This window comes from Corvus kubaryi, unplaced genomic scaffold, assembly GCF_017639235.1.
Source record: "Corvus kubaryi isolate FWS band 111438036 unplaced genomic scaffold, C.kubaryi_AGA036_p1.0 split1-37355, whole genome shotgun sequence".
Lineage (NCBI taxonomy): Eukaryota > Metazoa > Chordata > Aves > Passeriformes > Corvidae > Corvus > Corvus kubaryi.
The window spans coordinates 3,499,354-3,514,010 of NW_024582078.1; the positions used below are offsets into that span (position 1 = coordinate 3,499,354).

General features: G+C 55.0%; 1 protein-coding gene across 2 annotated transcripts in view; it reads right to left on the reverse strand.

The window, feature by feature from the left end:
* PLXNA2 (plexin A2) overlaps positions 1–14,657 on the reverse strand; it is a 139,181-nt gene that overhangs the window by 21,402 nt on the left and 103,122 nt on the right. For both annotated transcript variants that reach the window (XM_042013565.1, XM_042013566.1), the window contains exons 12-18: positions 14,262–14,455; positions 9,010–9,161; positions 5,790–5,907; positions 5,192–5,328; positions 2,064–2,231; positions 1,432–1,525; positions 46–285 (exon numbers count right to left, since the gene is read on the reverse strand). In XM_042013565.1, coding sequence (XP_041869499.1) covers positions 46–285; positions 1,432–1,525; positions 2,064–2,231; positions 5,192–5,328; positions 5,790–5,907; positions 9,010–9,161; positions 14,262–14,455 — 1,103 coding nt within the window. The remainder of the gene's footprint in view (positions 1–45; positions 286–1,431; positions 1,526–2,063; positions 2,232–5,191; positions 5,329–5,789; positions 5,908–9,009; positions 9,162–14,261; positions 14,456–14,657) is intronic.

Genomic DNA, 14,657 nt, shown 5'->3' on the forward strand with positions numbered 1-14,657 from the left:
GGGTTTTCGTGACTCTCCCCATGGGCTGAGCCAGGCTCTCCTTACCTTCAGGATGATGGGTGAGCCTGGCTTCTGCTCCAGCACCCCGGTGGAGCTCAGCATTTCAAACGTAGGGTTGGGGTAGTAGATGAACTTGGTGTCATTGTAGACCAGCAGGGACTGGACGTTGTTGAAGATGAAGCCGAACTCGTCCGGCCGCTCCACGGCATCCAGGCCTGGCCGGTACTCGGGGGTCAGCGGGGGGGCCAGGCAGGCCAGGGCCGTGGCGTTCACCACCTTGCACACCTGGGGAAGGGGGTGCTTTCAGAGAGGCAGCAGGGAACGCTCTGCCCTGAGCGGGACAGTGATGCTCTGATGGCTGGGAAGTCCAGTGGATTCATGCTTAGCTGGAAATATTTAATCCAGGCTTGATGGTCCGTGATCTCAGAGATCTTTTCCAACCTTACTGATTCTGTGAGGCATTACAACCCTGGTTTGGGGCAATTTGCTTCTCCTCCAGCCAGCACAAAGGCACTGGGGTAGAGATGGAGTGTGAGCCCAAAATGAGCCATGTTTCAGCAGAGCTAAAGGCTCACACAGCAGCTCTTACTCCTTTTTCTTTATTTTTTCCCCTTTTCCTTCCACTTTCCTCCTCTCTAGCTCTGAAGCAGACCCATAGGGAACACTGCAAATGGGTGATTAGAGGCCATTCCCAAATGCCAGCGAGGGAAGGGAAGGATCATCTGACACTGGTGGGCAGGAGGGAACCTGAAGGTCACCTCCTGCTGGGCTGAGGACACCCACAGCTCCTCCAGCCCTCAAAGCAGGGAAATCGCTGATTTATGGGGCTCTTGCCTTGTAAAGCAGCAAGAACCCAACCATTTGGCCTCCCTCCATAAGTGAAAGATTTAATTTCATTCAATTTTGTGTCTTCAGAATTATTTTTGTAGCACTATAACTGCAAGTGCTAGCAACAAAATTAGATGTCTTTTTAAAAAGAGCTCAGATGAAAAAGGTCTTGAGGGGGAGAAAAGGAATAGGAAAAGACCGGTAAGTGATTTGCCCTTTCCAAGATAATACGGACTCAGTCACAAAGATCACTGCATGGAAACAATATATTTCAGTTCTACTTGATCAGAATGATTTCTGAGGTCCTGGAGGTACCATTCTTACTCGCAGCACACACAAGAACCTCGCTCAGTCCCCATTTAGCTGGGGGTTCATCTCAGTTTCTCACTCATGGACTGAGAATGCAGGTAGGGGAAGGAGGTAATTTCCCATTTTTGAGTGTCAAATTCCCTCTTCCCAGTGCCCCCAGTTAGGGGGAGTGCAGGGAAACACCCCCAGAGCAGCTTTTGCCATGGCAAACCTCCCCAGGCAGGCAGCACTGGCACCGGTACCCCCATCCAGGGGGATGCAGAAGGAGGTTCCCAGCTGACAGCCCCTACTCACGTTGACAAACTCCTTCCCATTGTACTTGACGCGGATCCGGGGCTCCTGGATCACGTCCAGGTTGGAGCCGGTGACAGTCAGGGGCGTGTGTCCGCTGCGGGAAAGCCAGGAGAGGCCTGGTCAGTGGGCTGGGTGTGCACAGAGCCGGGGCTCCAGCGCTGCGGAGCTCAGCCCCAGTGACAAGCTGCCGTGAGGGTGAGCGTTGAAAGGGTGAGTACAGCAATGTCCCCATGATGTGACAGCAGCAGCCACCCTGTTCCTCGCAGTGCACTTTGATTGACATCAGCTTTTCCCTTTCTCGGTGGCTGCTGGCTCTGCCGTATTCCAGGACCACAAGAAGGAGCCTTTAAGGGGCAATTGTGCCCTTCTGCAGCTGAGGGGGTGATCTGGGCTTCAGAGCGGCCCCCACACTGCCGGTGCAGGGTCTGCTGTCACTGCCTGGATAAACACAACCCCTCTGGTAACCCCAGGCCGGAGTTCTGCTAAATGTAGACCCCAGGAATGCCCAGCCCTGACCCATCCAGGGTGCTGGGTGGGAAGTGCATTTCCAAAGAGCCCCTCCTTTGGCCTGGCTGTGTGCTGAGGAGCCCCAGGGCAGGGGAGGGCCGAGCAGGTGCTGTCAGTGCCCTTACCTGGCGATGCTCCACTCGGGCTCGATGTGCTGCACCTTGGGGTCATCGATGTACTCGAACAGCAAAGTCCTCTCCAGCTGAGCCCGGTCCACGCTGACAGAGACAGGAACAGCCCCCAGGCCGTGGGCTGAGGGCGCTGACACACAAACGATCTCGTTCATGGATCGCCTGCACGAGAGGGAAACGGGGAGTGTTAATGGGGCTGGTGTAGGGGCAGGTCACAGCCTCTGTCCTGTCCTGGGGCGGGTCACTAAAGGGCTGAGCCATCGGCCAGCCCCAGACTGGTACCTGGGAAGCTCCTGGGATGGGCAGGAGGGTTTGGCACGGGAGGGAGGGTAGAGAGCTCTGCACCGAGCTCTGCCCACCGGGAGAGCAGCGCAGCCTCCCTGAAATCCCTCTTTGTGCCAAACTGCAGCTCCGCATCCCCCTGAACCCGCTGCCTTCTGCTGGGCGTGTGAAAACAGATGGCTGCCTTTTAAATGGGACGCATAAGCTCAGTGAAAAGCCAAATTCTTCCCCTCCCCACCCCACTGCACACACGAGGCTCTTGTAAGCAGCATAATGGCCCCGTGCAGCCCCCGCTGGGGAAGGGCCATGGCACCGGCACCGCTGCCTCGGGCTTTGTCTCCCCATCAGAGCTGGGTGACCTCGGCTCGGCGCTGCCTGGCTGGACACAACAGACCATCTGCTGCCACCAGAGCCCCAGAGAAGGTCGAGGCAGCGGCGCAGTGAAGCACCGTAAGAGCACAAAGGCACCAGTGGGTGGAGGGATGCAGAATGGGAATGAGATCTGAGCGTCCAGAACAGAGCTGGGAGGAACCACACGGCTCCTTGGACACTGATCCTACAAGAAGCGCTGGAGGGACATCCCTGGCAGTCCAGTGTTCCTGCATGGCCCCCGTGGCTGTCCTTCCTGCCCAAACCTGCCCCTGGCTTGCTGCAAGTCAGTGTTCTTTCCATGGCTGGTTTTGTTTTGGGCTCTCCCAGGGGAGAGGACAGGCAGGTCTGCAGCACCTCACTGCCAGTCGGGCACTTAAATCAAAACCTGGCACTCCCGAATGGGCAACCTTCAACATCCTCACCATCCTCAGGGGCTTGTGGAGGTGCTGGCCGGCTGAGGCTCAAGTGCAGCCGTGTCCCTGCTCCGCTTCCTGCAAAGCTCTGAGTCTGTGCCTGGCAGGGGGACAACGGGTGGTCCTTTTTTGGGGTCCTTACACACTCCTTGCCCCCCCCTAAGGAGTATGGGCATTTAGGAGGGCATGGAACAGCAGGTACCACAATGTTCCCAGCTCACACCTGAGCACTTCCACCCCCCACAACCGAGGGAACAGAAATAATCCCCTAAAGAACCCCTAAAACACCACAAACCAATTGCACTCGGCCGTGTCTGTTGATGCAGCAACACATCCACTGCCCTGCTCCTTTTCTCTCCCTCATCCCATCCTCAGTCTCCACCTTGGTTTAATTTAGCTGCAAAGGCCTCCTTGTGTGAGGGGTGGGATTCTCCTGCCTCTGTGCTGAGTGCTGGAGTGATTCTGTGCAGCCTGATGGGCTACCTGCTCTGCCCTGCCCTGCCTGCTCTGCCCTGCCCTGCCTGCTCTGCCCTGCCCTGCCTGCTCTGCTGCCCACCCCAGACCCCGCCGTGCCTGCCCAGCTCTGGCACGGGCTGCAGAGTGATGCAGGGCTGCTGGCAGAGCAGCTCCCGGCTCCCTGTGATCAGCTAATTAGCTTTCTGTGCTATTATTATGTCGTCATGGTGAATCTACCCACTCCTCTGATCAGAGAGGGGAGAATGGGGGAAGCTGTAATTAGAGGGAATCTCATTAGGAGCTGCTTCATCTCATCAGGCTCCCCCACACCCTCGAGTACAATTGAAGTTCATTGCCTCCAAACAGTCCACGGCAAACCAAGTGCACAGCGTGGCCCCACGTGAGGGATGGAGCTGCTCAGTCGCTGCTCTCGCCTTGCTCGAGTTTCTGCTTCCCGCTGCAATTAGAACATCCAGGGAATCCAGAGCTCTTCAAGGCTTTGCAGGCCAGTAGCTGCAGGTTGCCTGAGTAGGATCAGGTGTTTAAGGGATGATGTTCCAGGGCTGATCCCACTCTTCTGCTGGTGGTAACGCTGTTCCCTGTCTCCATCTGAGGGAGCAGTTTGGCACCTTTGTTTTGGATGTGGGAGGAGATATTGATGGGTTGTTCAGGACTGAGCTGCACTGGGAGGTCCTGGAATGCCCTGACCTCGCCAGGCACCATCCTGGGATGGATCCAGAACAAGCACTGCCAATAACCCACTGTGCTCCCACACCTGAATGCCCACAGCTCCCACATCCAAGAACCTCTCAGGCTTTTGGATGAGAAATTCCCCTCCAGGGATCTTTGCTTTCCCAGAAACTTCCTCAAGTCCTCCTGAGTGAGGATCTGGGAGGCAGAATCCCTTTGGACATCGGGTTGGCACCAGGCTGTGCCCACTGCCGGCAGGGTGGGCAGGGCGGGCAGGGCTGTGTACTGATGCACACAGATGTAAACCACACGTCTCTTCTTTAACTAAGCCCCAGGAAAACCCATTAAACCCTGCAAATGTCAACTGTGTGTTCACACTGCTGGGGAAAAAGCAAATTTGCCATTGAAATCCCAGCAGAGATTGATGGCTGTGCAAGTTCCTCAGCAGGACGTGTGAGCAGACCCTCGCCTTGCTCTGCCCTGAGGATCCCACACCATTTTTCGGAGGTCGAGGCACCTGCAGCAGTGGCTGTAATAAAAGCAGTGCAGTGGAAAGAGAAAGGAGATATTTCTTATAAATGTTCCATTTTCTTCAGAGCAGCCGGGCTGGGGGCAGGTACTGATGGCCAATATAAGCCTATTTCCATCACAGTGGTGTTTCGCTGAGATTTTCAGACCAGTTACCATTGGAACAGCATTAAAATGAAATAATGGACAGCACTGACACCGATGAATCCCTCCCTTGCCATGCAAGCCTCCATCACAATAAAAGAGAAGATGGTTTCATGCAATAAAAGAGGGAATGGGAGCCTTAGGGGCTCCCAGATGGATTTTTGCACATTCAGCTCCAGCAGATCTGTGCTGGGACAGGGGCAGGAGGTGCTGCAGGAGCCTGTGCTGGTCTCTTACTCGTGGAATTCGCAGGTCTGGTTTCCCAGGAGCACGGACACGCGGCTGCCGGCCCCGAGGTAGTGGCCGGAGATGGTCACCATGGTCCCTCCCGACTCCGGGCCGCGGCTGGGGCTCAGGAAACTCACGGCTGGAGTCTGCAGGAAGGAAAGGACAAGCTCAGGGCTCCTGCTGCTGCAGGGAGCTGCTGTGGGGGGCTGTGGCAGCAGAGAAGGACATCCCTAAGTGTGTCCAAGGCCAGGCTGGACGGGGTTTGGAGCACCCTGGGACAGAGGAAAGTGTCCCTGCCCATGGCACGGGTTGCACTGGGTCTTTGAGGATCCCTTCCAACCCAAGCCATTCTGTGATTCCATAATCACTGTTTTGGGGGTGCAAAGCTGAACCCAAATGTTGTGGGAGCCCTGGTTTATTCCCAGGGTGGGCTCTCAATCCTGCAAGCTGGGCTTGTTGACTGGGCCCCCCAAAATTGTGCAACACCAGGGGGAAACCACCAGAAAAAAATGGCAATTCTGGGATTGTCTCCTGGAGCTGAACCCCTTCCATGTGCCACGCTCAGTTCCCGGGGGACACATGTGCTGTCTCCCAGCAGGACACTCACCACGAACATGTACTGCTGCGCTGACTTGGCCGTGAACTCGGGCTTGCACTCTCCGATGCACAGGAGCACTGGGCCGGAGCTGATCCCTGGAAGCGCCTGCCCCATTTCACAGACGATCCTGGAAGCAGAAATGCCGCAGGGAAGCTTTGGCAGGAGGTGCCAGCAGTGCCCTGCACAGCTCCACACTGCCTTTTTTTCTCCTTTCTCTCCCCCCTCCTCTTTAACTTTGATATCTGCCTCTTTGGAAGAAGTTAATTACTGAGTCTATTTTTACCCCATGTAGTAATTTAAAGGGAAAAAAATCAAAATTAGACATAATTATTACAAGCTGTAAACTCCAGAGCAAAGCAGAGCACTAATGGCAATATATTAGCCAGTAGCAAAGTGAGTGCAAAGTCCTCAGAGTAACAGATGAGTTCATTAAGGGAACAGCTCACACTGCAGACTCCCAGTTAATCAAAACTGGAGAAACCGGCTGGGGGATGATAGAGACAGCCCTGGAGAGCAGCTTCTGCTGGGGGACAGGGCTGGCTGCCACAAACACACTCGTGGTGGTCACAGGAGCTTGTCCCCGTGCTCCTGGTGTGGTCCAGCTCAGCCCCGCAGGCACATCCTGAGGCTGGGAAAGCTGCAGGGACAGGGAGATCTGCTGGGGTTAACCATGGCTGATCACTGTGGATGCACAACCCCCAAATCCCAGGGCACGGGGGATGTGTGACACTAGCTGGGGACGGGATCAAGCAGATGCCAGTCGTGCCAGCAGGTTTGGGGGAGGTTTCCAGAGAGGCATCAGCTGGCAGGGCTCTCCAGATGGACCTGAAAGGGGTGGATGCTCCCACAGCAGTGCTGGAAAGATGAATTCAAGAGCATCCCTGCAGGCACTGGGAAGCTGAGGGTGGGAGGAACCTGCCCCAGACTGGAAATCTGAGAGTGGGAGCAACTTGCCTCGGGACTGGAGACTTGAGGATGGGTAATTTGCCTCAGGGATGAAAAGCTGAGGGTAGAAGTAACCTGCCTGAGGCAGGAGGTGCAGTTCCACCCATGATGAGATACCCGTGGGCTCTGACCCCAGGAGAGGGACCTGAGAAGAGCCAGAGCAGCCTCTGCCTGCTGAGGCTGAAGGAGAAGGAAGCGCTCACTCCTCTGCCTATCACACACAAAGACACAAAAGGCCCCAGTTTGGGGAGGCAGCGTTCCAGCTGCCTTCAGCAGCATTAAATTCACTGCAAATAAAACAAAGTAAAATAAAATAAAAGGCGAAGACTAAAGGAAGAAAAGAAGCTGCAGCTCGCCTGCACAGGTGATGCCAGGAGGGCCGATGAAATACACACACACCGGTAAAGAGCTGGAACGTGCACGTCCTCATTGCTGCACATCAAAAGGGGTTGCCTAGAGAGACGCTGCCTTTGGAGAGCAGGGATTGAAGCGTCTCGGCTCCGTGCCTTCCTCTGCCACGTGCTCCTCGCTCTGCCTTTCAACCAGACATCGCCCCTGCACCTCTCTGCCTGCTCCTCCCTCACTTCTGCAGACTGGCAGCGGGGAGAGGAGGTCACTCCGAGCTCGGGGCACGGCAAACAAAGCCTGGGAAGCGGTTCCTGACCCGCCACGGGCAGGAGAAGAGAGGGGAGGTTCTCTCTCCCACAAGGAATCACCGAATACTGAACTCTGCCAGCAAAGCAGCAGCTGCAGCACAGCCCGGGCAGGGAGGGCCGTGGGACGGGGCACAAGTGACCGGGTACACCTGGTCCCCAGTCCCGCTAAAAGCCAAATCCCCAGCAGGTACCTTGTTACAAAATGATGCATTCGGCAGAGCTGTAGGGTGCTGATTGCCGGGCTAAGTGGCCCTTTCACCAACATTAACCTAATTGCTGGCTGATAGATTGCGGGGCTGGAGCATATGGCAGAGTCATTACAGTCTTGGAATTCAGTCTGCCCACAGAACCCGTAAGAGGGTCCTTTTATCTGTATTCATCTTTAAAAGGCAGCTCTCATGCTAACGCTTGCTGTTATCTGCCCAGGGTAAATGTTTTAATGATGTTAACAAACTTTGAAAGCTCAAGAGCCGTAATTAGAGTCATGATTATAAAATCAGGGTTTCATACCATCAAAGGGGGATAATTTCATAATCTTCCATCCTTTATTTGAAAAATAAAATATAACAAAGTCCTGCTCAGCAGAACAGCCCCAACTGCTCGCAGTGACGGGGTATTGGTGCCATGGTTGGAGCCGTTCTTGCAGGAACACCAGGCACCCTTCATCCCGTGATCCCAGATCCCCTGGCACTCTGCACTCGCTCTCGCTGCTCCAGAGGGGTCATCAGTGCCCCTTCTGCCTGACAGATGGGGAAAGAACCACAAGGAATGGACAAGCCCCAAACCAAAGCCGCCAGGTGACAGGTCCTGCACTTTGCTGGGGCTCTCAGTGGGAGCCACCAAATTCATTTCCCAGCAGAGGACAACTCCTTTCAGCTGCTCCCGAAGCTGGGGCAGGTCTGTGCTGCTGCGACCACCCGTGGGGTCTTGGCCATCTCCACACTCACAATCCTACTGCACAGGGCACCGTCCTGCTCCCCAGCAGGAGACGACACAGCCCAAGGGGAGACATCACCTCTTTCTGCTGTCCCACCCAGCACAAATGACCCCCAACACCCCCTGAGCACCTTGGCTACCCCAGCACAGCCCCTCCAGGGCAGGAGAGGAGCGGCTGTCACGCCGTGGGGTTTATTTGCTCATCCCCTGTTACAGGCCTATTTTCTAATTTTGGCCTGACATTTTTCTTAGTGAAACAAATGAATTGACTCCAGTGAAGGCCCACTCGGATTAAGGGGCTGTCACCGCCTCGCCTGCCTAACAAATGGCTGCGTGCAGCCGGCGGCGCCGGCGGAATTCCAAGTGGGATGGGGAGCACGGGGAGCGCGGAGGCTCGGCGGCAGCAGCAAGGTGCTCATCAGCAAAGGTGCTTAGCCAAGCAGGAAGGAAACAGAACATTTAATGAAAACTTAAAGGGCTGCTTAACCCCCGCAGGGAGAGTCCAGAGTGTGGGAACATGTGGGAACGTGCAGGAACCCCTCCCCATGTCCACCTCCAGAGCCCTTCCTGCAGGCGCCCAGGTTCTGTGCGAGCTTTTGGCCTCCTGAGCATTGGCTGGAGGTCAGGGAGGAGGCTCTGTGGGGTGCCCAGCCCTGGGGACCCACGGTGGGGACGGGTGAGGGGTCACTCACTGCTCTGCCACGACGTAGTGCTCGGGCAGGGGCGTGCACTGCACCCCGGCCACCTGCACCCCCTGCGCGATCTCCGAGAAGTCCAGGCCCAGGTTCACACCACGGATGGTCACCCTCGTCCCTCCTTCCGGCGGCCCCGACACCGTCAGGATCTGCAGGGAAACAGAACACAGGGAAGTGGAGGTGACATCCCCACCACGCCCGTTCTTCAGCCCCGCCCTGGTTTGGAAACACTTCTGCTTTGAGTGCTGCAGCCTCCTCCTGCTCCTGCTGCCAAACCCAGCCATGGCCACCCCCTCATGGCCCTTCTGGATGTCCTGGAAAAGCCCAAGGATGCTGAAATCTATCTGTGCCGTGCTCCAAGAGAGGACTCCGAGGTCCCTGAGCTGGCCAAGAGGAGTGGGCAATGCCATTCCCCCGAAATCCTTCCAGAAGGATAAACCTAGCTCCTATCTTCTCTGTCCAGAAGAGGGTAAGTCACCTTCCAGAAGCAGCCTGGTGCTTGGGAGAACTTTACTTTCTGCCTTGGCTGTTCTCTGAATGTTAATGTCACATTTTATTAGTGACTTGGCACCTCGAATGACTTAAAAATGTTAAAGGGTGAGGTGTGTGCTTTCAAGCTGCCTGTTTATAGCCCGCCTCAGCCATAACCATCCCTGCTTCCCCGGACCTGCATTAAGGACAATCTCCTCTTCAATTAGGAGTATAAATTTCAATAATGCATAGTCACAAAATTTGGGCCCAGGACTCTCAGACAGTTATCCTGAATCTGCCACCGCTCTGCTGTTGCTCTTGGGTGAGTTTCTCATCTTCCCCGTGCTGCAGCTGTTATTAATAAATAAACACAATCCATAATAATGCTATTTAATTAATTTAATGGATAAATCTTGTTTACGCTTCTTTGTTCCACCCTCGTCTTTGGCAAAAAAACTTGAGCTCTTCAGAGCCTTTCCCTTGCTGTTCCCAGATGGATGCTTGGTTTTCTCCACCTTCTTAGGAGTGAGTGAGGGAGGTGGCCGAACACCAGTCCCACCAGGACAGCACTTCTCAGTGACCTGTCCCACAGCAGCCCTCGTGGGACATCCCTGTCCTCATCACAGTTGGTTCCAACTTCCCCAAAGGCATCTCCAAAAAGACATCCGAGATCTTCAAGATGGAATCCTGCCATCCCCACTAAACCAGGTGCCACATCCATGTGGTTTTTGAACCTTCCAGGGTGACTCCACCACTTCCCTGGGCATTCTGTCCCATTTTTGGCCACACGTGCTGAGGTTATTCCAGCTCCAGGCACCCGGCAGAGCCACCAAGCCCCCCCCTCCTTCCTCCACATCCTTTAATTCCCATCTCCCTCTCCCCTCCACCGCCTGACGGAGGTTTTTAATTTATTCACCACGCACTGCCTGTTGTGCTCCTGTTCCCTGTAACTCACCCCATGGCCTGTCTTGTATCATTTAGCTCTGGGAAGCTCGACGTGCCCATAAACCCACTACAAAATCAAGCTGGATTGTGTTACACCGAGTCCTGGAGGCCTGGTAGTGTTTACATCACTGGTTGGGAATCACCTGAACTTGGCACTTCACGCACTTGACAGTTACAGCTGTCCTTTGCAGCTCTGGATGATGTTAAAATGCATTTACTGGAGCACTTACTCTGCTGGGCTCGTTGTCTCATCACTGCTCAGGAAAGAGTCACCGCTTGCCATTTCCTGACCTGAGCAGAACCAGCGGGGCCAAGCAGCCTCCCCGAACAAAGCTGAGCTGATGCTGTATTTAAAAAATGTCCTGACCTGGAAAATCCCCAATATGGAGCTCCACTCGACCTAGATTTTAGTGGCCACTAATTGAACAGTTTTGAAGTAACTGTGCCATAAAGCAGCCCCAGGGTTAGGACAGATGCATTCAATTAATTACAGCTGGAGAGATTCAGTCAAAATCACAGAAAGAAGATAAGTCTTAAAGGTCCCGGTGCACCCAGAGCTGGGGACCCTCTGAGCAGCATCCCTGGGCTTCTTCTTGGGGTGAGGATGAGGCACCTCCAGCACAGCCAGCCCATGCTCTGCCTTAATCCCAGCTGGGCTGTGCTGGGAGCTGCCCAGGCTGCTGGGCTTCCAGCCCCAATTTCTGATCCAAGACAGACAGGATTAGCAAGAAATATTCCCCAATTTCAAGAAAATCACTTCACTAGACTGGCTTTTCACTTAGAGCTCTGTGGAGGATGAAAGGGACCTGCAAAGGGCAGCTGAGGAAAAGCAAGGCCATTACCAGGAATTGGATATTTGCTGTTTAGCAATCTGCACCTCTGCTGTGGGAGGCAGAATTACTCTGAGCAGGTCACCTCTCCCCACTGCAGGAGAGAAATCCCAATCCAGCCCCTGTAATAATGCTGGGAAGGATTGATCAGGTGTGCAGCACTGGGTTATTCATAAAAAGGGTTGGGTACAGGGATGGGGGAGTGGGTGGCAGGAGCTCGGTCACCCTCACACCCCGTCCTTGATGAGGGAGGGGACAGAAATGCTCCAGAGCACTTCTCTTATTGCTGCCTTTTACTTGAAACCAGGGTAGGGACCCCCAAGGCTGGAATCCAAGGGATCCCCGAGGCTGGAGTCCAAGGGATCCCTGTGGTTGGGATCCAAGGATCCCAGGGGTCCAGGAGCCCCAGCCCAGTGCTAGAACCCCTCCCCTCCCCAGCCTGCAGAAGACACTGCTCCAGCAATGAGGGGTGAATGTTCTCAGTGTCACGTCTTGCTGCTTGAATCGCTGAGAGTTTCTGACATGAAGCAACATTTCGCCTGCAGAAGAAGCCAGTGAGGAGCCAGGGAGAGCTGGGGCCGGGGCTGGCTGGGAGCTGCTGGGGCCTTCCCTGCAGAGCTGGAGGGGAGCCACGAGCCCTGCACAGCAACCCCTGGGCATCTGTTCGGGTGCGGAGAGAGCACCCAATCAATGGCACAGCCCCCGCCCCCTCCCCAAACCTCATCCACCTTCATCCTCGTTGTGCTTTTCTCCTCCTGCTCTAAGCTCTGGATCCCAGCTGATGAGCCCAGTGGGGAAGCGGCACATGAGCATTGTCATCCCGGCATGATCCCTCCTTGTCTCTGCCTCAGCTGATGGCACATTCAGAACCTAATTGTTATCTCAGCAGAGCAACTCCATTATTCAGCCTGACACTGCCCCCCCTTCAGCTGTTTGTTGCGCTGATGTTATATTAATGAGGCCTGCAAATAAATGAATAGGAGATCAGAGCGCCGCTTGTTCGCCAGAAAACTGATTTTTATTTATTTATTGCTAAGGCCACAGACCGGCTGGAAGTTTTGAGCTGCTGAGGGGACATTGCTGGGGAGGGCTGGGCCTCTCACTCAGTGAAAGGACTGCAAATACCCCACTGCTCATTTACTTTTAGAACTATTAAAACACAATCTCTTCTTATTTATGCATCCCCCGAAGGGACTGGCGCCTGGGAGCCAGGCCCTTGACCTCAGGCTTGTCACAAAGAGTGAACCTGGCCAGATGAAGCAAAAGGAGTGGGAAACAGCCCATATTAAAGGCTCTTTTAGTCTGGGTAATCCAGGCTGCAATGTGAGCTTCAGCATGAGAGCAAACCCTGCTCCCCAGTCCTGTCACTGCTGGTGGCCAAGGGATGGAGGATGTGCCACCAGTGCCAGCTCTGGACCTGCCAGGGGCAGGTCAGTCCCAGCAGGGCAGGGTGGCCACCCAGCTGTACAGCTCTACAGCACTGGGCACTGCAACGTGGTACCAGAATCCTGAGAAAACTCAGATGTCGGGAAAGGACCCAACAGCAACAAAAGCCGTGAAGGTCTCATGGTCTCCTCCACAATCTCCCTCTCAGGGCTGAGACACAGACCTGGAGTCAAGAAATCTGTATCAGCAGAGCTCTGCTCTTTTCTCCTTGGACAGAGCCCAAAAGTATTGCTTTCAAGTTGGACAGTGATAAAACACTTGGTGGCAGTGCCCTGCCTGCAGCCAGCTGCCAGAGCCAGCCTGGCACTGCTCACATGCAAGTCACTTGGTGGCTGGAGCACAGCATTTTTCCCTTCTCTGCTTAGCTCAAGGAGGGGCAGATAAATAATTCCAAGATTTCTTCAACTTGACAACTTTCTGCCTGCTTTATGGGGAAGCAAATCTCAGTAGAGGCTGTTTTGCTTCTCGTAGCATAACCTTGTGCAGCAGAACAGCACTCGGGCAAGAGAAGTTTGGGTTCTGCCCACTGGCAGGGCAAGGGGAATAGCCAGGGAAGCCTTTAAGGTTCATTTAATCTCTTGGTAGGACAGCTGGGACTGGGAAAACAAAGACACCAACCAAACAGGGAAAGGACAGGCTTCCAAGCCTTTTTAATGTTTCCCATCTCTGCACAACCAGCCCCAGCACCTCTCCTGCCCCTCAGCAGCTCCACCCTGCCTGCACAAGAGAAAAACCTGCCCAAGAGAGGTACAGCACTGCTGGACAGGTCTAAGGCAGAAATACCAAAAGTCTGGTGACATCCCTGAGGATGGATGGACCCTCCTCAGCACCATCATCCTCCAGGCAGCCCCAGCCAGCCCTGACACAGCAGCAGCCTCTGTGCTTCCTCCTCTCCTCTATAAAAAGGAGGTTGATGCTTCCCTCCCCTGGGATCTGAGCCAGTTTAGTTAAACCAGTGTAGAAACTAATTTAATTTAAGAGGAAACTTCCACACTCGCTTGGGTTCTGATTCAGCTGGCAGATTTTGGGTGCTGAGCGGCCCTGCCATGAGCGTTGGTGTAACAGACAACTCTGATCCAACTCTGTTACACCTTTTGCAGCGTGGATGCACAGCTAGGGCAAGGGAGGCTTTTTTGGGGGATTTAATTAACCGAGAAACCCAAACCTTCCTTCATTCCCACCTGATAGAGTGTCACTCCTCACAGCAGCGTTAACAGAGCGAGTGTAGTTTCACTGGCGAAAATGCTCCTGGGACACATTTTGCATCCCTCAGTGGGCTGAACAGAAACATCAGAAGCATCAACTCCAGACTAATTAGCTCCCTGGTTAAATTAGCATTCCCGCAGCAGTCCGTGGCGGTCACCCCGGCGCGGGTGGCACGGCTGGCGAGTGCCAGCTGCCCGTGGGGCAGTGGCTGCACACCTGGCCACATGCCAGCGGTTTCCCAGACAGCACTGGAGCGTTTTATCCCTGTTTCTCAGGGCCGGGTGGATTTTGGCCAGCACAGAGACAGCCCAGCGGCCGCGGGAGGAGCGGGGGCGGGGAGCGCGGCCTCACCTCGGTGATGCGCGGGTTGGAGCACTTGACGTTGTGGCTGGACCAGTCGAGCCAGGGCTGGGCGCCGGGGGAGCCGCAGTGGGGCCGCAGGGTGCACTTGGCCTCGCCGCTGCACCAGCCACACTCGAACTTGGGGTCGGCCTTGAGGCACAGCCCGCAGCTCTCGCGCTGCGCCACGCACTTGTACAGGTGCACTGCGGGGAGAGGGTGGGAGAGCAGGGAGGGTCAGGGACCGAGAGATTCCCCTGGATGCAGCTGGGATTGAGAAGGGTCAGGGACTGAGAGATTCCCCCTGGGATGCAGCTGGGATTGAGAAGGGTCAGGGACTGAGAGATTCCCCTGGATGCATCTGGGATTGAGAGATTCCCCCGGGATGCAGCTGGGATTGAGAGATTC